This window comes from Eschrichtius robustus, chromosome 9, assembly GCF_028021215.1.
Source record: "Eschrichtius robustus isolate mEscRob2 chromosome 9, mEscRob2.pri, whole genome shotgun sequence".
Classification (NCBI taxonomy): domain Eukaryota; kingdom Metazoa; phylum Chordata; class Mammalia; order Artiodactyla; family Eschrichtiidae; genus Eschrichtius; species Eschrichtius robustus.
In genome coordinates this window covers 126,170,527-126,196,665 of record NC_090832.1, presented here as the reverse complement: position 1 = coordinate 126,196,665, position 26,139 = coordinate 126,170,527, and the positions used below count along the sequence as shown (strand labels likewise).

The following is a 26,139-nucleotide window of genomic DNA, read 5'->3' as shown; positions in this document are numbered from 1 at the left end:
AACTACTGAAGCCCGCGCACCTAGAGCCCATGCTCCGCAACAAGAGAAGCCACCGCAATGAGAAGCCTGTGCACCGCAACTAGAGAAAGCCCGCACGCAGCAACGAAGACCCAATGCAGCCAAAAATAAATAAATAAAATAAATAAATTTATATTAAAAAAAAGAACTTGGGAGAAACCCTGAGATTAGGCTGTAGATACAGCAAAGGAGGAAAGTTCTAAATGTCTACAGCAGGAGTTGTCATTTCTGGATACTATTTATTTTTAGGAAACATAAGCTTCACATATGTGAGTGGGGAGCTTGATTGGAATCAGAAAACTGATGCCTTATTTCTGCTGCTTGAGTCCTAACTATGCAACGCTGCTTTTCTCTATGGCTCGAGAGCACTCTAAAAGGAGGTGTTGAATATAAAGGGTTAACCGAGGTTGGAATGGCTGTTCTTTTCTGAGGATGGAATAAGAAGTGATGGGCTGTGGTTAGTGCATGAAGGACTTAGGTTAGACATTTAAAAAGACGTGCAGGGTTGATCAGTGTTGAGATACAGTAATTTACTAACATGGCAAATTCTTCTCCAGACACCCCTAAAATGTTGTTTGGGGATAACTTAAATATAAGCTTTTAATTTTAGTCCAAGTCTCTGTGAAAAACAAAAGCAAAACTTAAGGTCATCATGTAAATAGGGCATGAGTTAATTTACCTGACACACTTGAAGACTAGACGTAGGTAGATCATCATGTGGCAGTAGAAGGAACTCAGAAACCCAAGCTGCACATATCTTCTGAAATCTCCCTGGCAACGAAGTCAGCAAAGGCCATCCTTCCAGCAATTACTGCCAGCTTAAAGAACTGGCTAGAGATTCTTTGTGGATTGCCCAGAACACCATGATCTTCTGTTTCAGTGGTTCTGTTACAAATGTCATCTCCTACCTCTGTGATACTGTCTCCTTTTTTGGTATCCTTTTAAAATTCTGTTCATATAAATTGTCATCTGGTTCTTAAGGCACAGAGTTCTTTTGAGAACCCTATGATAATTTATAGAAAACAATTGGAAGAGGATAACATATAAAAGCAATGTAATGTTATGGCTAGTGGACGTATGTGTTTATTTCTACCTCAAGGTTACTGTGTTAATGCCAGAACTAACTGTGTACAGATCCTAAAGGACAAAAATGTAACCTTCCAATTTTTGTCCTAATAATTTTCTACTACCCTAGAGTTAACTGGGGGTGCAGTATTTGGTAAGTGGACTGCTTACCTGCCCCCTGCCCCCCAATCCCAAGCAATAGTGGTTCATGGCCCTGGATCCAGAGTCATGCAGGCAGGCAGGTGGGCACTTGTCCTGGCTCCTTGAAGCTCTCTGAGTCATGATCCTGCATTCGGGAGGCACGTGGTCAGTATCTCCTCTACTCCAACTGGTCAGAACAATCATAGTCAGTAATTTATAATGTTGCTTTTGAAAAGTTGCCTATGCCTGCATCTCAAACCGACCCATGTTTAGAACTCTTTTGGGTATAGTTTCCATGAGGCTTAAATGATTGACATAATTCTTGGGACGTCCTTTTATGTGTTCCACAGACAATAGACCTTCCATCGGATGTAGCTCAACCATTGCACAGGGCATGGGGCTCCCTGTGGATGGGAGTAAAGTCCAAAAAGAGAGTGACAAAGTAGGTGAAAGTAAGTAGAAAGAGAAACAAGAACACGAATGCAAGTGTATGCCTACAGTGCTTCTCTTTCCCAGAGGGTACAAGAGGCACTTCATCCAATTGTTCAGATGCTACAAGCTCATCATTCTTGATTCTTCTCTGTATCTCATGCCTCCCATCAAATCCATTGGCTAATATTCTTGGCTCTGCCTTTGAAATAATCCAGAATCCTACCTTTGGTTTTCCTGCTTCTATCCCATTGTCACACTGATGTAAGCTCACTATCACCTCTCACCTGAACTATTGAAATAGCCTCCTTTATTGTCTCCCTAACTCCACTCCCTCTACCCAGTGTAGGCTCCACATTGACCCCAGAGTAACTCTTCAAAATATAAGTTGGGTCATATCATTCCCCTGCTCAAAACCCTCTAGTGACTTCCTACTGCATTTTAATGAAATGCCAAGTCCTTCCTGTGACCTATGATGCACTGAGTTACCTGGTCCTGATAATTCTCTGTCTGCCACTCTCTCTGTTGCTTGCTGTTCCCCAGGAACCTGGCTTTCTTGCTGTTTCTTGAATCCATCAGGCATGCTCTCACCTCAGGGCCTTTGCATTTGTTGTGGGCTCTGCATAGAACATTCCTTCCTCACTGCGTGTAGGTCTCTTTAAATGTCATTTCTGTGGGGCAGCCTTTTCTGATCACCCTCTCTGAAACGGTAACCACTACTACTCTGTGACCCCTTATTTTATTTCTCATCACATTACTTGGCTCTGCCTGGCACATGATGAGCATTCAGTAAATATTTGTTAATTAGTGAATCAGTTGAATTAACAAAATATGCCAAGTCCTTTTTGATCTAGGTAGCCAAAGGGTGACTCTAATTATAATTGTGTGTGTGTATCCATCCCTTTTTGTGTATACTATACTATGTATGTAGTAGAGTATGTATATATATGTGTGTATAAATGTGTGTGTGTGTGTGTGTGTGTGTGTGTGTGAACGTATCTCAACCAAAGTATCTAGCACCCAGCCTGATATATTATCAAGGTATCCATCCCTTATAGTGTATCAGGCTCTGTGCTAGCTATTTTGCTTGCATTACCCACTTTAATAAAATAGCTCTCAGATAGGTGTCATCGTTATCCCCGTCATGGTAACGCAGAAATGGAAGTTGAGAGGCAACTTGGCTCAAGGTCACACAGTTATTCAGTAACAGATGATAATGGACAGGATGTGATCTGGCTCCAGAACCCTTACTGAGTGACTTGACTATGCTATCTATATACTACATCTCCTAATTTTGAATTTGCCAAAACCCTATAGGGGAACAAATAGGATAAGCAGGAGATTTTTGTGGTATATATTTCTACAAAGGATTACAAAAAATCACAAGGTATACATATTTTTCTTTGAGATGAAAGATGTTCCCTTAGTGGTTTAGAAATTAGGTTACATTAAAGTTCACAGATAGTAATATGAAATACAAATAAAGTTTTTATTCAGCTATATTGACCAAATTTAGTGCAAAATACTAAAAGCTTACATTTTATACCTTCCTATTTAAAGGATTTGTTTGAAGGATACCTGTTGTTATGTTCTGCAAATCCTATTCTTCAAGTTGGGCACATTTACAAAGTGCTCCCCCTTGATCTCTATAAACCCGAAGGTGTTTATTCTTTTATTTCCTGCTCCATTCATCCTTGTTATCTACACTTAACAGTTGAGGGACATCACTTACCCTTGCTGTCTCCAACCTTTGCTGTCGTTCACGGAGCTCTCAGCGCCTCCCCCGCTAAGCCCTCACTAGGTCACTTCATTTCACATGCTCAGCCCTGCCTAGACTTGCCAAGGTTCTCCCAGTACCCCTCCTCAGCTTCTTTTCTTTTGGGATGTCCATGCAGTGTCCAGCCACCTCCTTCATATTTTTGTTCTGATTACTGTCTGTGCTACCTCTGAACTTCTATATGCAAAATTCATATCTTATAAAATTATTTCACATTTGTTAGGTCTTTCTGCATGGCACACAGAAACTCTCTTTCTCCTTCCCAAAATATAATTCTTTCAGTTGTACCCTTTATCCTAGTTCCTGTAACCAGCTCACCTGAAACAGAACTTCTGTGCAAAAGGCGCTTATCTCTCAAGGGAAGACATTAAGGGGCTGTTGAACACTCTGTAAAAGCTCAGAAGCAACGTGGTTTTGAGGAGCAGTGAGTGAGATGCTGCAAGGATGTTAGAGCCGGAAGGCACTGGAGAAGTCATGGGCCTGGTTCCTTTTGTTGTGTTATGTTCTGTGTGGGTTGTATCACTTAGGTTGCTTTCAGCTGCAAGTAACAGAATACCCTACGAAAGGAACTGACAAGATGATTTACCATCTTCCTGAACAAGAAGTCTGGAGAGGAGCCCGTTCCTGGGTTTGGTTAGGAGCTCAGCAGCATCACCACCAGACCAGCTGCTCTCCATAGTTCCCCTTGCCATCTTCAGCCTGTTGGTGAAGCCTGTACTTCTGTGTCACGGTGACCATGATGTCACAGGCATACACAGCTACGTCCACTGAAAGAGAGGAGGCTTGTTTCCACTCTGTTCATTGTACAGCTCTGCTCATTCCAAAGGGAAACGTTTTCCCAGGTGATCCAGCAGACTGCCACTCCTATGTCCACGGCTAACTACAGGGGAAGCAGGGATGGCATGTATCTGGCATTTTTAGGCTTTCTGATGGGCGAGGTGGGCGTGTGGATTCTGCTGGTATAGAAGAAGAGAGAAGGAACTAGCTATTGGTGTGGCAACCATTAATGTCTGCCATTCATACTGAACCCAAGAAGACGAGCTTCTGAACCATCTGCATCATTACCTTTTTGCATTGCCCAAATTGGAAGGATTGGTTTCGGTTTACAAATGTTTGAGCTCTCTGACGTTGTTAACTAGCAGGAAGGAAGGGAGAGAGGAAGAAAGAAAAAAGATATAAATTTAGAAGAACTATAGTTAATAAATTTTCATATACATCAGTTCACTTGGCAAATAACTCTGAGATATTATGATGTATCAGCAACTCTTAAAACCTTCATATTACTGTGTCACTGGACTTTGGTCTATAACTTCTCATTTTCTTTTTGGGGGCTCAAGTTTAGATGATTTTAAGATAAAATAATGACCAATCTTTGTACCCCTTTCTGGCATTCAGTCGAAGGAAAATTGCTTTCTTAGTGGAGTTTGACAGAATCATGTAATTGAACTTAGGAAGAGATTTTTTTAAAATTGAAGTATAGGTGATTTACCCATAATTTACAATATTGTATTAGTTTCAGGTGTATAACAAAGCGATTGTTATTTTTATCAGATTATATTCCATTATAGGTTATTACAAGATACTGAATATAATTCCCTGTGCTCTACAGTAAATCCTTGTTGCTTATCTATTTTATGTATAGTAGTTCGTATCTGTTAATCCCATACTCCTAATTTGTCCCTCCCACCCTCCCTCGCTCTCCCCTTTGGTAACCATAAGTCTGTTTTCTATGTCTGCTAATTTGTTTCTGTTTTGTATATAGATTCATTTGTATTGTTTTTAGATTTCACATATAAGTAATACCATATAATATTTGTCTGTTTCTGTCTGACTTACTTCACTCAGTATGATATTCTCTACGTCCATCCATGTTGCTGCAAATGGAAATATATCATTCTTTTTTATGACTGAGTAATATTCCACTGTATATATATACCACATCTTCTTAAGCCGGTCATCTGTTGATGGGCACTTGGGTTGCTTCCATGTCTTGGCTGTTGTAAGTAGTGCTGCTATTGAGGTTCATGTATTTTTTCAAATTAGAGTTTTTGTTTTTTCCAGATGTATACCCAGGAGTGGGATTGCTGGATCATGTGGTAGCTCTACTTTTAGTTTTTAAGGAACCTCCATTCTGTTTTCCATAGTGATTGCACCAATTTACATTCCCACTGACAGTGTACAAGGGTTCTCTTTCCTCCACACCCTCTCCAGCATTCATTAATTGTAGACTTTTTGATGATGGCCATTCTGACCAGTGGGAGGTGATACCTCATTGTGGTTTTGATTTGCCTTTCTCTGATAATAAAAGATGTTGAGCATCTTTTCATGTGCCTTTTGGTCATCTATATGTCTTCTTTGGAAGAATGTCTGTTTAGGTCTTTGGCCCATTTTTTTATTGGGTTGTTTGTTTTTTTGATATGGAGCTGTAGGAGCTGTTTGTATGTTTTGGATACTAACCCCTTGTTGGTCACATTGTTTGCAAATATTTTCTCCCATTCTGTAGGTTATCTTTTTGTTTTGTTGATGGTTTCCTTTGCTGTGCAAAAGCTTTTAAGTTTGATTAGGTCTCATTTGTTTATTTTCGCTTTTATTTCATTTGCCTTGGGAAGCTGATCTAAGAAAATACTGCTACGATTTACGTCTGAGAATGTTTTGTCTATGTTCTCTTCTAAGAGTTTTATGGTGTCCTCTTATATTTAGGTCTTTAAACCATTTTGAGTTTTGTTTTGTTTTGTTTTGTTTTTTTAGTATGGGTGTGAGGGAGTGTTCTAATTTCATTGATTTATATGTAGCTGTCCAGCTTTTAGGGAGAGATTTTTTAATGGAATAGAAGATGCCTTTCTAAATGTAGGCTGCTGATAAAAGTACATGTAGCAATGAAATAAAAAGTAACTCTTCCTTTCTAATTTGGTGATTCAGTTATGTCCACTAGGAGTTACAGAAAGAAACAGCCTCTAATACCTATCAATTTTATCATGAAAATATCTTAAATTGAGGCAGCTAATGCTAAGCCAGTCATGGCCATCTCATTTACTAAGTTTCTTTTGTATGTCAGGGCCTGTGTTAGGTACAGAGGATCCAAAGATATAGAGATGGCCTCATTCCTACCTATTGGACCTTGAGCTCCAATGGGGCAGAGGCTTATGTAAACAAGCAATTACAATTCCAGGTACTACAGACTACAATAGAGATGTGTAAAAGTAAGGATTAGCATTAGCACAAATGACAGTGTCTGTCCTATAAGGTAGTTCATATTATCCTCACTTCTAGGTGAAAAAAACAGCCACAGAGTAGTCAAATTAACTTGTCCATAAACAGCCAAGTCAGATTGTGGACTGGATTTCTGGCCCCAGGTCCAGTGTCCTCTGGCCTACTCTGCATGGAAAGGAAAATCAGGTCTCTCTTCCCCTTGAGGGCAGTGTCAGAAAAAACCTCATGGAGGTTATAGTATTTGAGATTGGCTTTGAGAGATGAGATCTCAGTAGGGTGAGGGCAGAGACATTCTAAGCCATGAGAACAGCATGAAAGGCTTCAGTGCTATATTGTTGGTGCACAATTTGTAGCAGAGAAAAAAATTAGGAAGGTGGCTGAGCCTTCTAATGAAAGGCCTTATACTCAGGGTTGAGGTATTTACTTAATTCAGTGAACAGCAAGAGGATCCAGTGGGGTTTGAGCAGGTGACTGCTATAACCAGAAGGGTACACTTAGGCAATTATTTTTCCACAAATATATCTAGTTGGGCTGGAGGTGATCCAGAGAACAGGCTAAAGAGCAGTCCAAGCAAGAGGTAACGAGGGCCCTGTAATGTGGCTACCTTTTCATGTGGCTCAGGTAGATGAGAGTCTCCCGTAGTCATGGAACAAGAAGCAGGTGATCACAAATTTGAGAGCCATTCAGGTTTGTTGCTATTTTCTTGTCTTAGTGAACAATTATTTACAACTCCTAAAAGTTCAAGATTTTTTCCCACTCCCATTTATTTCTTTTATTCTCTTGATTATTTTATCTTGCCTCAGAGAGATTTTTCTAAGACATTTTTAATAGCTTAAAACTACTGAAAAGAGAGACTTACTTTGTGACAAGATAGAGTAGCAGGGTCTGTATTTACCCTCCTGCCTGAAACAGCTGAGAAACTGGACAAAGCATATGAAATAACTCTTTTCAATATGTTGGACATTAGGCAGTAAATGACAGTGACCCCTGAGAGACGGGGAATAAACAAGGTTAACTCTAGGACTGTCCAAGCTCACTGCCATGAGAGGGTTTCCGTGCCATAGCACAGGGTGCTGGACCCCAGCTGGATCCTAGTGGTCTGCTGAATGGTGGAGGGTGGAGCTGGTTCTTTGAGAACATTGACACAGTTAAATGCCTTTACCCAGGCTGATCAGAAAAGAAGAAAGATGTAAATGACCAATATCAGGTAATTAAGAGAGGGGGTGACGTCACTACTGATTCTGTAGCCGTTAAAAGGACAATAAGGGAATACTGCTAATGAGTTGATGCCAATAAATTCAACAACTTATATGAAAATGACAAATTTGTTAAAGGCACAAACTACCCAGGCTCATTCAAAAATAAATTTAAAACCTGAAAAACCCTATATCTATTAAAGAAATTGGGTTTATGGTTAAACACCTAGCAAAGAAAACTCCAGGCCAAGATGACTTAATTGGTGAATTCTGTCTATAAAAGAAACAATCCCAAACTCTTTCTAGAAGAATACACAGACTCTTCCAGAAAATTGAAAACGAGAGAACACTTCTCTACTTATTCCATGAGGACAGCATTACCGAAGATGTTACAAGAAAAGAAAAGCTATAGACCCATATCCCCCATGAACATAGCTGTAAAGATTCTGAACTTCCCTGTGGCACAGTGGTTAAGAATCCGCCTGCCAATGCAGGGGATATGGGTTCGATCCGTGGTCCGGGAAGATCCCACATGACTTGGAGCAACTAAGCCTGTGTGCCACAACTACTGAGCCTGTGCTCTAGAGCCCACAAGCCACAATTACTGAGCCCGCGTGCCACAACTACTGAAGCCCGTGTGCCTAGAGCCCATACTCCGCAACAAGAGAAGCCACCACAATGAGAAGCCCGTGGACCACAACAAAGAGTAGCCCCCGTTTGCCGCAACTAGAGAAAGCCCGCGCACAGCAGTGAAGACACAACACAGCCAAAAATAAAAATTTTAGCAAATCAAATCCATGACAAAATATCATGACCAAAGGGGTTTATCCCAGGAATGCAAAGTTGGTTTAACATTTGAAAATCAGTCAATGTAATTCACCATAATAACCGACTGAAAAAGAAAAGTGATTATGATCAGTATGTGGCAAAGTCCGATATTCATTCATGAGAAAAAAATCTCAGCAAACTAGGAATAGAAGGGAACTTTCTTAACCTGTCATAGGACATCTATGAAAAACCTACAGCTAACATTATACTTACTAGTAAAAGGCTAAATGCTTTCCCTCTAAAACCAGGAAAAAAGAGATATCTTCTCTTAACCATTTCTATTCAGATTGCACTGGAGAGTCTAGCCATTGCCATCAAGTTTAAAAAAAAAAAAAAAAAGAAGGAAAAGGTATTGAAATTGCAAAGAAGTAAAAAACTGACTTTTATCACAGATCACATGATCATCTATGCAGAAAATGTGATGGAATCTACCAAAAAGAACTATTAAGTGACTGTAGCAAACTGTAGGCTACAAGTCAATAATACAGAATAAGTTGTATTTCTCAATATTGGCAATGAACTTTTAGGAATTGAAATGGAAAATAGTACCATTTACCATATCAAAGAATATGAAATACTTAGAAATGCATCTGACAAAATATGTATGAGACTTGTATACTGAAAACTGCAAAACATTGCTAAGAGAAATTAAAGCAGATTTAAATAAATTGAGAGACAAGCCACGTACATGGATTGGAATACTTAGTATCGTTAAGATGCCAGTTCCCCCTCAATTGATCTATAGATTCAACATAATCTAAATCAGAATCCCAACAGACATTTTTGTTAAAGTTGATCAGCTCCGTCTAAAACTCATATGGAAATACAAAGAATCTAAAAAGAGCTAAAACAACTTTAGAAAAGAACAAAGTTGGAAGAGTAACTTTACCTGATTTCAATTAATTATTATAAATTTATAGTAAGCAAGATAACGTGATATTAGTATAAAGTTGGACAAATAGATCAATAGAACAAAATAAAGAGTCCTTTAATAGGCCCAAAGATATGTGATCAAAATTTATTTTTAACAAAGGTACAAAGGCAATTCAGTGGGGAAAGAATAGTTTTTTCAACAGATGGTGCCGTAACAATTTGATATCCATCTGCAAAAAAAAAAAAAAAATCATATATCCATACCTCACACCATTTATAGAAACTAACAATGTATTATAGACCTAAACGTGCAATCCTAAAATTATAAAACTTCTAGAAGTAACATAGGAGAAAATATTTGTGACCTTTACTTAAGCAAAGATTTCTCAAATATGACACCAAAAGCATAATCCATGAAAGACAAAAACGTGATAAATAGGACTTAATCATAATTTCTGTTCTTTGAAAGACACTGTTAAGGGAATGAAAAAGAAAGCCACAGACTGGAGAAAATATTTACAAATCGTGTGTCTGAGAGAGGACTTTATCCAGAATCACTCAGTGATAAGAAAACAAACAATCCAATAAAAATGGGCAAAGAATATATACCAATGGCAAGTAAACTAATGAAAAGCACATGAAAAACATGTTCAACATCATTAGTCATCAGGGAAATGCAAAGAAAAACCATCATGAGGTACCACGCTATACCTGTTAGAATGATAAAAAAATAAGTAAACTGAAACACTCATGTACTGCTGGTAGGAATGCAACATGATACAATCATTTTGGAAGTATTGATAGTTTGGCAGTTTCTTAAATATTTACTTCCAAATGACTTAAACATTTCACTCCTGGGCAATTACCCAAGGGAAATTAAAGCATATGTCCATACAAATACTTGTACACAAATGTTTATAGCAGCTTTACTTGTAATAACCAAAAACTGGAGTTGCCTCAGATGTCCATCAACAGATGAATGGATAGACAGTTTTGGTATGTCCATATAAGGCAATACACCTCAGCTATAAAAAGGAATGAACTGTTGATACATGCAGCAATTCAATGAGTTTCAAAATAATTATGCTGAGTGAAAGAATCCAGACCTCCGCCCACCCCCGCCCAAAGAAAAAAGTATGATTTTCTTTACAGAAAATTTAGAAAATACAAACTAATGTATATTTACTGAAAACAAATTGGTGGTTGCTAAGGGACAGCAGGGAGGCAAATGGGGAGGGATAGGAAGGAGGATTTTATAAACGGGATTGAGGAAACCTTCGGGGTGATGGATATGCTCATTATCTTGATTTTGGTGATAGCTTTATAGGTGCATATGTTAGTCAAAACTTATCAAATAGTATGCTTTAAATATATGCAGTTTTGTGAATCTCAGTTATACTTCAGTAAAACTATTTCTAAACTACCAGAGTGCCACCAGATCTGTCTTCCCAAGTTGAACTAAGACTTTGAATTCTAAGGAATTCAAATGTGATAAATATTTAGCATTTATTTATTTATTTATTTTTGCCTGTGTTGGGTCTTCGTTTCTGTGCGAGGGCTTTCTCTAGTTGTGGCAAGCGGGGGCCACTCTTCATCGGGGTGCGCGGGCCTCTCACTGTCGCAGCCTCTCTTGTTGCGGAGCACGGGCTCCAGACGCGCAGGCTCACGGGCCTCCTTGCTCTGTGGCGTGTGGGATCTTCCCAGACCAGGGCCCGAACCCGTGTGTCCTGCATTGGCAGGCAGATTCTCAACCACTGCGCCACCAGGGAAGCCCATATTTAGCATTTAGATTCTCACGATTTTCAAGAGTTTTTTTCAGCATGTTCATGTCTTTGTTCAATTTTTTGAAGTTCTTTACATGGAAGCCCTTTATTTCCTGAAGAAGTGGAGCAGTATAAATGCATACAGACTACTGGTGAGAATATAAATTGGTGCAATCACTATGTAAAAACACTTCTAATGTAAAATATGTGCGTACTCGACAACATAGCAGTTCTCTTTCTTGGAATGCACCGAGAATAGCAGCTCTCAAAGTGGTCTCAGGTCGCCTTTGCACTCTTAAATTATCGAGGAATTCAAAGAGCTTTTGTTTATGTTATGTGAGTTATATCTTTAGATATTTACTTATATTAGAAATCAAAACTGATAACATTTAGAAATATTTTTCATTCTTAAATAACCATAATAAACATACTGACAGGTTAACACAAATAATACTTTTTGGGAGAACAATGGTTTTCCAAAACAGAAAAACAAGTGAGAAGAGCGGTATTGTTTTATATTTTTAATATACTTATACCTAATATCTTGCTCAATCGAAGATGGACGCTCATATCTGTTTTTATATTTAATGCTTTGGGATATACTGTCTTAATTGAAGTGTATGAGGAACATCTGGCCTCGCACAGATATACAGTTGGAAAAGGGAGAGCCTTAGCAGATAATTGTGGGTGGTCTTCTTTGATACTACACCGTAACTCTCTAAGTGATAGTTTTTTAAATTTACGTTGCAGTGTTGAATATGAAACCACATCAGTGAATTTTTTGTACTCTGTTGCATTAAAATCCACTGGCATTTGTCGATTTGCACTTTGAATTGATCGATCACACTATTTGTAATATTATGCACTAGTTTGGAAAATATTGGCTCAGGTGAGTTATTCACGTCTTTCAAATGTTGCCACATTTCATTATATGATATCAACAAATGAGACTCATTAATATCACTGACAGTCTTATCAGAAGAGTCTCAAAGAACTAGAAAACCGTCGAGCTTGCCACGGCAGACGTAAGTTTTCTGAAATTCTAATTTTTACTTGAAAGACTGAATTTTATCAATGGCAGCCAGTAATGCCATTCATTTCTTTGAAGTGACAGGTTCACTTTCTTTATTTTCGAGAGATAACTGTTAAATACCAAGTCTGAATCATGACGGTTTGAAATCTGTCAGTCGTTCTTTCAAGTAAAACAGTGGTCTGTGGAAAAAGTGGTTAGTTCAGCTTGCAGTTCAAGCACACGATTGCTTTTCCTTGAGACAGCCGTTGCTATTTGTTAGACATCAGAAGTGCCTTATGCAGCTTCCCATTTAGGGACAGAACAGGAAACATTTTCTGTAAGAGGTCAACATGTATATACATTAGGCATTGTGGACCACGGAATTGAGTTTTAGTTGAGTGTTGTAACGATTCAGCTACATCAGTCAGTGCAGTGTGAAAGCAGCCTTAGACAATATGTAAACAAATGGATGTGACTGTGTACCAATAAAACTTTATTTACAAAAACAGGGAGCAGACTAGGTTTGCACAGCAAACTGTAGTTTGCCAAACCTGACATACAGTATTAAAAAGATGAGTATATTAAGGTTAAGAGTTAATAAAATTAATAACTTACTGCTTCACCAAGGACATGCTTCTCAGTAGCATTGATATCTGTCATCATTCTTCTATCTGAATGATAGATGCTCTTGAGCATCTATCAAGAGGATCCATGCTTACTGCTCTTCATTGTGTAACCCTCCGCTCGGATGCTATTCTCAGCATCTGAGCCCTGGATTCTAGAGTTTATCCTGCCTCGAGAACGTCCCATAAATTATCTCTACCCTCTTTTCAAACTCAGCTCTTTTTGACTTCTCCTTCTTGATCTCAAACATGCTTACATGTGTCCTGTCTTTAAATGATAAACGCCTTCCTTTGACCCTCTCCTCCACTCACACCCAGTCTGTGCTTGGGCTCTATTTCCTTTGCGTGGCAGCAGTCTCCTAGTCGTACATTTTGTTCTTAGGGTTCTCTCTGCTAGGACTTTTGTAATGTTTGATACCAGTGATCCCTGATTGCTCCTTGAAATTTTTGAAGCTCTCTTCTTAATTGCCTCCAAAATTTAATTTTCCGGGGCTTCTATTTACCATTCTCATGGTTCTTTCACCCAGTTTTCTTCCATTCATCTCTTAAATGTTGGTCTTTCTTGGTTTTGCTTCTTATTTTCTTATTTATAACAGATAATTTTCATTGTTCTTTGTATGATCCATGGGTTACCTCTTCTGCTTTCATGATTTCAGCTCCCATGTCTTCGCTGGTGACTCCCAAAGTTGTGTCTAGACTAAGCATTTCTCCTGAGCTTTAGAACATGCTTCCAGTCCCCTATCAGACATCTCAAGTTGGAGCTCCAGCAGCTACTTCATATGTATCATGTCTAAAATAGTTTATTTCTCTTTTGAAACCCACTTTCCTCCTTATTTCAGTAAAAAGCATTTACTGGGCCCCAAACTAGAAATCTGGAATTATTTAAGATTCCTTTTCCCTTCACCTCTAATATCTATGTGCTCACCTGCAAATCCCCATAGCTGTACCTCCTAAATTTCTTTCTGCTACATTCATTATCTCCCTGTCTCCACTGCCTTTTCGTGAGTTCAGCTTCCTCTCTCTGGCTCTCAGCTGGGCTTTCTAATGTACCCTTGTCCTGTCTTCTAGTATATCTTTCCAGGCAAAGGTGATTCTTCCTTATCTGCCTCTTCTTACCTTGCAGATATTATTTAGTAGTCACTGGGTAATGTGGTTGCCTGTAAAAGCAAAATCTTATTGGTACTTTTCTGCTAAAAGACTCCCAGGGGCTCCCCTTGGTCCAAAGGGGGAAGTTGAAACTCTTTAATGCCAGGTGTGAGATCTCTCACTGGCCATCCCCTGGCTCTTTAGTTAAGTTCCTCCCCTCCGTTCCGTCTGCCCACGTATACCCAGCCCCCAGACCACCACAGTTCTCCAGGGACACATCCATCACTTCTTACGGCTGCACTCTTTGCACATTTGCTAAAAACGTCCTCACTCCCCTCCCATGTCACAGTTGACTTAAGGGTCCCGCTCCACTCTTTCCTCCCTGTGGAGTCTTTCCTAATACCCCACCATACTCTCACAGTACACTGCATGGATAACAGCATTTATAGACATTTATTTTGGGTGCCTACTTTGTTCAGATCATTTGCAATCCTTATAATAACCCTGAAAGGTAGTAATTATTACTCCCATTTTAAAGATGGGGGCCCAAGTCCAAGATATATAATATTAAATGATTTGTCTGAAGTTACACATCTAGACGGGGGCTGAGCTAGGCTCTGGACCTGGGCTCTTTCTGTTCTATCAGTCTGTATCTCTTTACTCTTCTAGGGATTTCTTTACTATCTGAACATGTATTCATCTCCTCTGATCAACAGTACATTTCCACATCACCAGTTCAATAAATAAAGGAATAGAAGAATTTGTGGCGGACACAGAGTTTCAGGTATAAAGCAGTCCCATGATATAATCTCAGAAAACAGTGTTAGAGCTTAGTGATTTGTCTTTTTCAAAGAACTGTTTATTTAGCTCTTGGGTAAAGTATTTTGGTTCTTGTACATTTTGGTCAACAAATGTTTACTGTGCGCAGTGTTCTCCGAAGCCCTGCCCAGGAAACAGACATTGGTATGATTTTTTTCCATCCTCAGGTAGGAATTTATGACAGACACACAAGCCGATGTGGACAGGCAGTAAGAATAAAGCGCCTCAGGTTTTTAAGCAGAGGAAGGTCACATGAGACTGCATTCAAATGGGACCAGGAAAGATTTCCTGATGGATGAGTAGGATTCCAATAAAGGGAGATATTTATTTTAAACTTCCTATCTTCCTATTCAGGGGATAGGAAGTTTAAAATAAATATAAAGTAAGAAAGAAGTCTGGTTTGATCCATTTATAATTCAGATCAATTATTGATACCCTTTAGTCTTGGAGTTAAGAGCAGTGATGGAGTATCAATTTTAAAAATTCTGTTTATTGTACAATAAACAAATGCATAAAACAAATGTGGGGCTTAATGATTAATGAGTGTGGATTTTAAGTAAGGAACAGAGTGGGTTTGTCTTTGCGTTTGTTGCATGGGATTTCCTAGGCACTGGGTATCACTTCGGTCCTCTGCAGGACGGGTGTGGCCTGTAAGAGAATTCCCGCAGTTTTCTTGTCCTGACAAGGTCATCTTGTCTGTTGAAGTAATTTTCTTAAGTCCACACTGCGCCAGGGTGGCTTTGCTTCTGTTCCTTAGGACATGGTCTTTGGTTGCCTCAGCTAACTTTTTGACAGTGCTCACTTTTTCTGAATTCTCGGCAGCCCCTCTTGGACACTATAGACATTTTTTTCCCCCTGAGGTATACCTGGAATAGTAGCTAATATGTAGATGTGGATGGTGAACGTGTTACAAAGATTTACTCTCTTATAAACTCAGGTCAAATCATAGTAATTTAATGCCTGCATGATCTGTGAAAGCTTTGATGAGCCTAGTGGAATTCTTTCTTCTTTTACTGTTCCCTCTCATTCTGCCACTTACATGACAAGTGTGGTATTAGCACCCATCAAAATTAAAATCCAAGTGAAGTAGGCTTTTCGATATAGTATTTCAAAAAATACACTTATGTTATTGCCTTCAGGTGGTATATAGCAGGAGTCCCCAACCCCCCTGGGCCGCACAGCAGGAGGTGAGGGGCAGGCAAGCGAGCGAAGCTTCATCTGTAGTTACAACCTCTCCCCATCGCTCGCATTACCGCCTGAGCTCCGCTTCCTGTCAGATCAGCGGCGGCATTAGATTCTCATGGGAGCTCGAACACTACTGTGAACTGCACATGCGAGGGATCTAGGTTGCGTGCTCCTTATGAGAATCTGATGCCTGATGATCTGAGGTGGAGCTGAGGTGGTGATGCTGGCGCTGGGGAGCGGCTGCAAATACAGATCATCATCAGCCGAGAGGTTTGACTGTACGGAGACCATAATACGTCAGTTGCTTGCAGAGTCATATCAAAACCCTATCAGTGAGTGGCAACTGAAAACAAGCTCAGGGCTCCCACTGATGCTGCATTATGGTGAGTTATATAATTATTTCATTATATATTACAATGTAATAATAATAGAAATGAAGTGCACAATAAATGTAATGTGCTTGAATCATCCCAAAACCATCCCCCCGCCCATTCCGTGGAAAAATTATCTTGTATGAAACCGGTCCCTGGTGCCACAAAGGTTGGGGACCACTGGTGTATAGAATAAGTGTCTGCATGTTTGGGACATTGTGCTAGGAGTGATAACAAAAAAGATTAACATAAAGTTTAGCTTTCCTGGGAGTTTGTAATTTTAAAAAATGACGGTACTGGAAAACGGATAAAATTCAGAAGAGGATACAGAAGAGAATTCAATAGAAAAAATAAATACATTGGGTAAATGTATTTATATGTCGATGTGTGAAAATATGACATTTAATTTTCTTTGAAAGAAAGATACTTATTTTTTTTTGAATTTTATTTTATTTGTTTTTTTCTACAGCAGGTTCTTATTAGTCATCAGTTTTATACACATCAGTGTATACATGTCCATCCCAATCTCCCAATTCATCACAGCACCACCACCACCCCCTGCCGCTTTACCCCCTTGGTGTCCATACATTTGTTCTCTACGTCTGTGTCTCAATTTCTGCCCTGCAAACCGGCTCATCTGTACCATTTTTCTAGGTTCCACATATATGCGTTAATACACGATATTTGTTTTTCTCTTTATGGCTTACTTCACTCTGTATGACAGTCTCTAGATTCATCCCTGTCCCTACAAATGACCCAATTTCGTTCCTCTTTATGGTTGAGTAATATTCCATTGTATATAGGTACCACAACTTCTTTATCCATTCGTCTGTTGATGGGCATTTAGGTTGCTTCCATGACCTGGCTATTGTAAATAGTGCTGCAATGAACGTTCGGGTGCATGTGTCTTTTTGAATTACGGTTTTCTCTGGGTATATGCCCAGTAGTGGGATTGCTGGGTCATATGGTAATTCTATTTTTAGTTTTTTAAGGAACCTCCATGCTGTCCGCCATAGTGTCTGTATCAATTTACATTCCCATCAACAGTGCAAGAGGGTTCCCTTTTCTCCACACCCTCTCCAGCATTTGTTGTTTGTAGATCTTCTGATGATGCCCATTCTAACTGCTGTGAGGTGATACCTCATTGTACTTTTGATTTGCATTTCTCTAATAATTAGTGATGTTGAGCAGCTTTTCATGTGCTTCTTGGCCATCTGTATCTCTTCTTTGGAGAAATGTCTATGTAGGTCTTCTCCCCATTTATGGATTGGGTTGTTTGGTTTTTTAATATTGAGCTGCATGGGCTGTTTATATATTTTGGAGATTAATCCTTTGTCCGTTGATTCATTTACAAATATTTTCTCCCATTCTGAGAGTTGTCTTTTCGTCTTGTTTGTACTTTCCTTTGCTTTGCAAAAGCTTTTAAGTTTCATTAGGTCCCATTTGTTTATTTTTGTTTTTATTTCCATTACTCTAGGAGGTAGGTCAAAAAAGATCTTGCTGTGATTTATGTCAAAGAGTGTTGTTCCTTTGTTTTCCTCTAAATAAGAGTTTTATAGTGTCCCGTCTTACATTTAGGTCTTTAATCCATTTTGAGTTTATTTTTGTGTTTGGTGTTAGGGAGTGTTCTGATTTCATTCTTTTACATGTAGCTGTCTAGTTTTCCCAGCACCACTTATTGAAGAGGCTGTCTTTTCTCCATTGTATATCCTTGCCTCCTTTGCCATAGATGAGATGACCATAGGCGTGTGGGTTTATCTCTGGGCTTTCTATCCTGTTCCATTGATCTATATTTCTGTTTTTGTGCCAGTACCATATTATCTCATTACTGTAGCTTTGTAGTATAGTCTGAAGTCAGGGAGCCTGATTCCTCCAGCTCCGTTTTTTTCCCTCAGGACTGCTTTGGCTATTCGGGGTCTTTTGTGTCTCCATGCAAATTTTAAGATTTTTTTGTTCTAGTTCTGTAAAAAATGCCACTGGTAATTTGATAGGGATTGCATTGAATCTGTAGATTGCTTTGGGTAGTATAGTCATTTTCACAATATTGATTCTTCCAAACCAAGAACATGGTATATCTCTCCACCTGTTGGTATCATCTTTAATTTCTTTCATCAGTGTCTTATAGTTTTCTGCATACAGGTCTTTTGTCTCCCTAGGTAGGTTTATTCCTAGGTATTTTATTCTTTTTGTTGCAATGGTAAATGGGAGTGTTTACTTAATACCTCTTTCAGATTTTTTATCATTAGTGTATAGGAATGCAAGAGATTTCTGTGCATTAATTTTGTATCCTGCCACTTGACCAAATTCATTGATTAGCTTTAGTAGTTTTCTGGTGGCATCTTTAGGATTCTCTGTGTATAGTATCATGTCATCTGCAAACAGTGACAGTTTTACTTCTTCTTTTCCTATTTGTATTACATTTATTTCTTTTTCTTCTCTGATTGCCGTGGCTAGGACTTCCAAAACTATGTTGAATAATAGTGGTGAGAGTGGACTTGTTGAGAGTGGTGAGAGTGGACAACAAGAGTTGTCTTGTTCCTGATCTTAGAGGAAATGGTTTCGGTTTTTCACCATTGAGAATGATGTTTGCTGTGGGTTTGTCTTATATGGCCTTTATTATGTTGAGGTAGGTTCCCTCTAATCCCACTTTCTGGAGAGTTTTTATCAGAAATGGGTGTTGAATTTTGTCAAAAGCTTTTTCTGCATCTATTGAGATGATCACATGGTTTTTATTCTTCAATTTGTTAATATGGTGTATCACATTGTTGTGCGTATATTGAAGAATCCTTGCATCCCTGGGATAAATCCCACTTGATCATGGTGTATGATCCTTTTAATGTGTTGGTGGATTCTGTTTGCTAGTATTTTGTTGAGGATTTTTGCATCTATATTCATGAGTGGTATTGGTCTCTAATTTTCTTTTTTTGTAGTATCTTTGTCTGGTTTTGGTATCAGGATGTTGGTGGCCTCATAGAATGAGTTTGGGAGTGTTCCTCCCTCTGCAATTTTTTGGAAGAGTTTGAGAAGCATGGGTGTTAGCTCTTCTCTAAATGTTTGGTGGAATTCACCAGTGAAGCCATCTGGTCCTGGACTTTTGTTTGTTGGAAGATTTTTAATCACAGTTTCAATTTCATTACTTGTGATTGGTCTGTTCATATTTTCTGTTTCTTCCTGGTTCAGTCTTGGAAGGTTATACCTTTCTAAGAATATGTCCATTTCTTCCAGGTTGTCCATTTTATTGGCATAGAGTTGATTGTAGTAGTCTCTTAGGATGCTTTGTATTTCTGCGGTGTCTGTTGTAACTTCTCCTTTTTCATTTCTGATTTTATTGATTTGAGTCCTCTCCCTCTTTTTCTTGATGAGTCTGGCTAATGGCTTATCAATTTTGTTTATCTTCTCAAAGAACCAGCTTTTAGTTTTATTGATCTTTGCTATTGTTTTCTTTGTTTCTATTTCATTTATTTCTGCTCTGATCTTTATGATTTCTTTCCTTCTGCTAACTTTGGGTTTTGTTTGTTCTTCTTTCTCTAGTTCCTTTAGGTGTAAGGTTAGATTGTTTATTTGAGATTTTTCTTGTTTCTTGAGGAAGGCTTGTATAGCTATAAACTTCCCTCTTAGAACCGCTTTTGCTGCATCCCATAGGTTTTGGATCATCGTGTTTTCATTGTCATTTGTCTCTAGGTATTTTTTGATTTCCTCTTTGATTTCTTCACTGATCTCTTGGTTATTTAGTAACGTATTGTTTAGCCTCCATGTGTTTGTGTTTTTTACATTTTTTTCCCTGTAATTGATTTCTAGTCTCATAGTGTTGTGGTCAGAAAAGATGCTTGATATGATTTCACTTTTCTTAAATTTACTGAGGATTGATTTGGGACCCAAGATGTGATCCATCCTGGAGAATGTTCCGTGCGCACTTGAGAAGAAAGTGTAATCTGCTGTTTTTAGGTGGAATGTCCTATAAATATCAATTAAATCTATCTGGTCTATTGTGTCATTTAAAGCTTGTGTTTCCTTATTAATTTTCTGTTTGGATGATCTGTCCATTGGTGTAAATGAGGTGTTAAAGTCCCCCACTGTTATTGTGTTACTGTCGATTTCCTCTTTTATAGCTGTTAGCAGTTGCCTTATGTATGGAGGTGCTCCTATATTGGGTGCATATATATTTATAATTGTTATATCTTCTTCCTGGATTGATCCCTTGATCATTATGTAGTGTCCTTCCTTGTGTCTTGTAACATTCTTTATTTTAAAGTCTATTTTATCTGATATGAGTATTGCTACTCCAGCTTTCTTTTGATTTCCATTTGCATGGAATATCTTTTTCCATCCCCTCACTTTCAGTCTGTATGTGTCCCTAGGTCTGAAGTGGGTGTCTTGTAGATAACATATATATGGGTCTTGTTTTTCTATCCATTTAGCCAGTCTGTGTCTTTTGGTTGGGGCATTTAATCCATTTACATTCAAGGTTATTATCAATATGTATGTTCCTATTAGCATTTTCTTAATTGTTTTGGGTTTGTTTTTGTAGGTCCTTGTCTTCTCTTGTGTTTCCCACTTAGAGAAGTTCCTTTAGCATTTGTTGTAGAGCTTGTTTGGTGGTGCTGAATTCTCTTAGCTTTTGCTTGCCTGTAAAGCTTTTGATTTATGCATCGAATCTGAATGAGATCCTTGCTGGGTAGAGTATTCTTGGTTGTAGTTTCTTCCCTTTCATCACTTTAAATATATCGTGCCACTCCCTTCTGGCTTGTAGAGTTTCTCCTGAGAAATCAGCTGTTAACCTTATGGGAGTTCCCTTGTATGTTATTTGTCATTTTTCCCTTGCTGCTTTCAGTAATTTTTCTTTGTCTTTAATTTTTGCTGATTTGATTACTATGTGTCTCGGCATGTTTCTCCTTGGGTTTTTCCTGTATGGGACTCGCTGCACTTCCTGGACTTGGGTGGCTATTTCCTTTCCCATGTTAAGGAAGTTTTCGACTATAATCTCTTCAAATATTTTCTCTGGTCCTTTCTCTCTCTCTTCTCCTTCTGGGACCCCTCTAATGCAAATGTTGTTGTGTTTAATGTTGTCCCAGAGATCTCTTAAGCTGTCTTCATTTCTTTTCATTCTTGTTTCTTTATTCTCTTCTGCAGCAGTGAATTCCACCATTCTGTCTTCCAGGTCACTTATCCATTCTTCTGCCTCAGTTATTCCGCTATTGATTCCTTCTAGTGTATTTGTCATTTCAGTTATTGCATTGTTCATCTCTGTTTGTTTATTTTTAAATTTTTCTGGGTCTTTGTTAAATATTTCTTACATCTTCTCGATCTTTGCCTCCATTCATTTTCCGAGGTCCTGGATCATCTTCACTATCATCATTCTGAATTCTTTTTCTGGAAGGTTGCCTATCTCCACTTCATTTAGTTGTTTTTTGGGATTTTTTCTTGTTCCTTCATCTGGCACATAGCCCTCTGCCTTTTCATCTTGTCTGTCTTTCTGTGAATGTGGTTTTTGTTCCACAGGTTGCAGGATTGTAATTCTTCTTGCTTCTGCTGTCTGCCCTCTGGTGGGTGAGGCTATCTAAGAGGCTGTGCAAGTTTCCTGATGGGAGGGACTGGTGGTGGGTAGAGCTGGCTCTTGCTCTGGTGGGCAGAGCTCAGTAAAACTTTAATCTGCTGACTGCTGATGGGTGGGGCTGGGTTCCCTCCCTGTTGGTTGTTTGGCCTAAAGCAACACAACACTGGAGCCTAGCCGGGCTCTTTGGTGCGGCTAATGGCAGACTCTGGGAGGGCTCACACCAAGGAGTACTTCCCAGAACTTCTGCTGCCAGTGTCCTTGTCCTCACAGTGAGCCACAGCCACCCCCCCACCTCTGCAGGAGACCCTCCAACACTAGCAGGTAGGTCTGGTTCAGTCTTCTGTGGGGGTCACTGCTCCTTCCCCTGGGTCTCAATGCATACACTACTTTGTGTGTGCCCTCTAAGAGTGGAGTCTCTGTTTCCCCCAGTCCTGTTGAAGTCCTGCAATCCAATCCCGCTAGCCTTCAAAGTCTGATTCTCTAGGAATTCCTCCTCCTATTGCCGGACCCCCAGGTTGAGAAGCCTGACTGGGGCTCAGAACCTTCACTCCAGTAGGTGGACTTCTGTGGTATAAGTGTTTTCCAGTTTGTGAGTCACCCACCCAGCAGTTATGGGATTTGATTTTATTGTGATTGCACCCCTCCTACCATCTCACTGTGGCCTGTCCTTTGTCTTTGGATGTGGGTTATCTTTTTTGGTGAGTTCCAGTGTCTTCCTGTCGATGATTGTTCAGCAGTTAGTTTTGATTCCCATGCTCTCGCAAGAGGGAGTGAGAGCACATCCTTCTACTCCACCATCTTGAACCAATGTCTCTGACATTTAATTTTCGAAAATCTTTTTAGCTGTTGTCAATGCAGTTTTGGACTCATAAACTCAACAGGTTTAAATGTTTAAAATCTGAAATGAAATTTTTTTATGCGATCATTAGTGTCATTGACTGAAATCTTCTATTTTCATAGATTTGATCCAGGCTACCAATGAGACCAATGTTAATATTCCTCAGATGGCGGACACGCTCTTTGAGCGGGCAACAAACAGTAGCTGGGTGGTTGTATTTAAAGCTTTAGTCACTACGCATCATCTCATGGTGCATGGAAATGAGGTAAACCATGTAAACCTAACTTTTCTTTTTTTGGCAGGGGAGGGAGGCTGGTGATGACTTAAGTTTCTTAAGCTTTCACTAATTAGGAGAAAAATAAGAGGACGTATATGGTTCAAAGTCATCTGGAGTACAATTTTAATCTACTGATTAGCTGTTTTAAAGAAATATGTTGTTAGACACTTTGTTAGAGATATCGAAGTGTTTAATCTGTATATACCATGTAAACGTATTAATGGACAAAAATATTAGGTGAAAGGAACAACAAAATTATTTTCCCACTGGGAAGTAATTCTTTGTGCCTCTGTGTGAAAATTGCTTTCATAAAAATGTTTAATTTTGGAAAATATTGACTAAACTAAAAATTAGCCATTTTATATGGGATACCTACCGAATCCTATTAAATTGCAGTGTTTCTGTTATATACAGAAATGAAAGATCACACAATTTAATTCTATTTCAGTGAGTATGATCAGTTTTTATTCCCCCTCAGAGAAAGCCCGCAGACTAGGAAACTTTATACTGAGTAAAAAATATCACAATGAGAATTTATATTTTTAGAAAATTCCCTTTAGTATCAGAACTTGTTTAAAGTAGTGATTTCAGAATATTGATGTTTAGTTCTGACTTTTGTTTTTCAGAGATTTATTCAGTATTTGGCCTCTAGAAATACACTATTCAATCTCAGCAATTTTTTGGACAAAAGTGGATCCCATGGTGAGAATATTATGTTTTATAATTTTCTTGCTAATGTTTTTGATGCAGAATTTTTTGATTTTTGAAGTGAGGTTATTAATTAAAAGTCAGCGTTAACTGATAGCTCCATTGGATATACAAGAAAAAAAAATGTAAACGTAACGGTATAGTTACTTTATATTAGCTTTAAAATATTTAATTGTTATGCAACTCAGCATATGAATTATACATTAATTCTATTTCTTGTCTTTTTCAGTGTTTACCTTAAAAAGTAACAGTGGGTATGTTAGATCCACAATTGTTTGTTAATGAAGGTGTAAGAGGCAATGAAATGAAAAAGTACTTTCCCAATTAAAAATAATCCAGTTTTAAATGTTTTTTTGTAAATTGATAGAATTTGTACTGCAGTCATTTGTTCATTCAGCATATTTACTGGTTGTCTATTACGTATAAGGCAAGCACACCAAGCAAGTGGATAGTTCTCAGATAGCTACATGTATTAAATCTGAAACAGTGAACAAAAATGCAAGGAAAAATCAGAAAAGACATTCTGTACAAAGATGGTAGCATATCTAAATTGAATAGTCTTGGAATGTCTCATGCCGAAAGTATTTTTACCTGAAATAGGATTTTAAATGAGGCCTGTCTGGTACACTTATTGACCTCATCTTAGAATTATTTACATTTGAGGAGCTTAAAAAAAAATTGGAACTAGCAAAGCACAGTTGAAGGTATTTTATTAATTAGTTTTATCTCCTCTGCCCCTCCCCCCAGGTTATGATATGTCTACCTTCATAAGGCGCTATAGTAGATATTTGAATGAAAAGGCTTTCTCTTACAGACAGATGGCATTTGATTTTGCCAGAGTGAAGAAAGGGTATGTTTTTTCTTTCTCATATTTATTTGAGCAGGACTCTTTGAGACATACTTGATTTATCTTAACTAAGTTAATTGCCAACTAGTTTTGATCATGAAGGTCCAGTTTATAATAACTTAAAAAAAAAACTCAATTAATAATATTATGCAAGTTAGCCTTGTGGTTGCGATGTTACTTATTTATATTTTCATGCAGAAAATCTGATTTGCTGCTCAGAGTTGACATGGTACAACATTTTATTTTGTTAAAATCAACTCAAAATTCTTGAACAGTTATATACCTTCAAATAATTTTAAATGGAGAGAATTTAAACAAGTTTCATTTAAAAGAACATGGCTGTAGTCGACAATAGTTATTTCAATGTGTTTTGATTGAGGTGAAACTGAACTGTATGTATGTGTGGAGATCTGTCACAAATCTGGAGGACAGATAATACTGTCCTACTATTATACATGCACACACACAAACACATGAAAACACACCATATTTGAACTAATTATTAATACTAACCATTGATTAGGAAAATCTCATTGATACAGACTCCTTGCATGTTTAATTCATAATTGATATTTATTTCCCTCTAAGTAGATGTTTGAATTTAATCAAAAGTGTTCAGCTATAAATCTGTGCAAATCTTGTATCCACTCCTACTTTGAAATAATGGCAACATATTGTACAAAGTTTAATATTTTAGTCTCAAGAATTCACACAAAGAGATATAACTCTGTTTTCTGATAGCTGACCTAAACTTAGCTTTGAACTACTTTTTTTTATCATGGTAGTGAAAAATATAAACTTGCCTATTCAAAATAAACTAGTTTCTTGTGGGTGAACATTTTATAAAATTAAGGTTTGACTTCATCCCCATCTCATTAGAGATGATTCTAGTTCCTGTGCCTTCCTCTGACTTCTTACATGGCCCTGGGCAGCCGTGGCTGATGTTCCGAGCTGGACTGTGACCTCTCCACAATATGTCCACAGCCTTCTTAGAAACTTCTGCACTGCTGAGTGGGCACATAAGGGCACTTGGGGTTGCTTTCCCTACCGTTGAGGTGGGAGAGACCGAAAGCTGCCATTTATCAGCGCGGTCACGTCACCTGGGCGTTCTCCTCAGCTGTTTCATTCCTGCTGCTCCTTGACCATCTCTGGATACAGGAGCTCCCTAAGAGGCCCGTGGGTGGGTGCAGGCTTCAGTGCCCCCTACGATGCACCCTTCAGTGCTAACCTCCAGTCACGTTCTCTACAGCTGGTTAAACTCAGCTCTTTTTGACCAAACTGCATATCAGAATGCCTTTTTCTTCACTTGATGGTTAATAGTGTAAATTCTGCTCCCAGTCCCACAGCTTTTGAAGACTTCCAAGACGTGTTTTCTCTCTCTCTCTCTCAAAAACAAACAAACTGGGGTTTAGGAAACCTAGATTTTTAATACTAGTATTTCTGTTATAGATTTAGAAAAATCCATTCATAAATTCAGCTGGCCTCTTTTATCCAGACCACATTGCTTTCTTCCTGAGGG

The 26,139-nt window shown here is 38.5% G+C and overlaps 1 protein-coding gene across 9 annotated transcripts in view; it reads left to right on the top strand.

Moving 5' to 3' along the window:
* SNAP91 (synaptosome associated protein 91) overlaps positions 1–26,139 on the top strand; it is a 155,135-nt gene that overhangs the window by 29,237 nt on the left and 99,759 nt on the right. For all 9 annotated transcript variants that reach the window (XM_068551700.1, XM_068551699.1, XM_068551698.1 and 6 more), the window contains exons 3-5: positions 22,911–23,053; positions 23,692–23,767; positions 24,521–24,623. In XM_068551700.1, the coding sequence (XP_068407801.1) occupies positions 22,911–23,053; positions 23,692–23,767; positions 24,521–24,623 (322 nt within the window). The remainder of the gene's footprint in view (positions 1–22,910; positions 23,054–23,691; positions 23,768–24,520; positions 24,624–26,139) is intronic.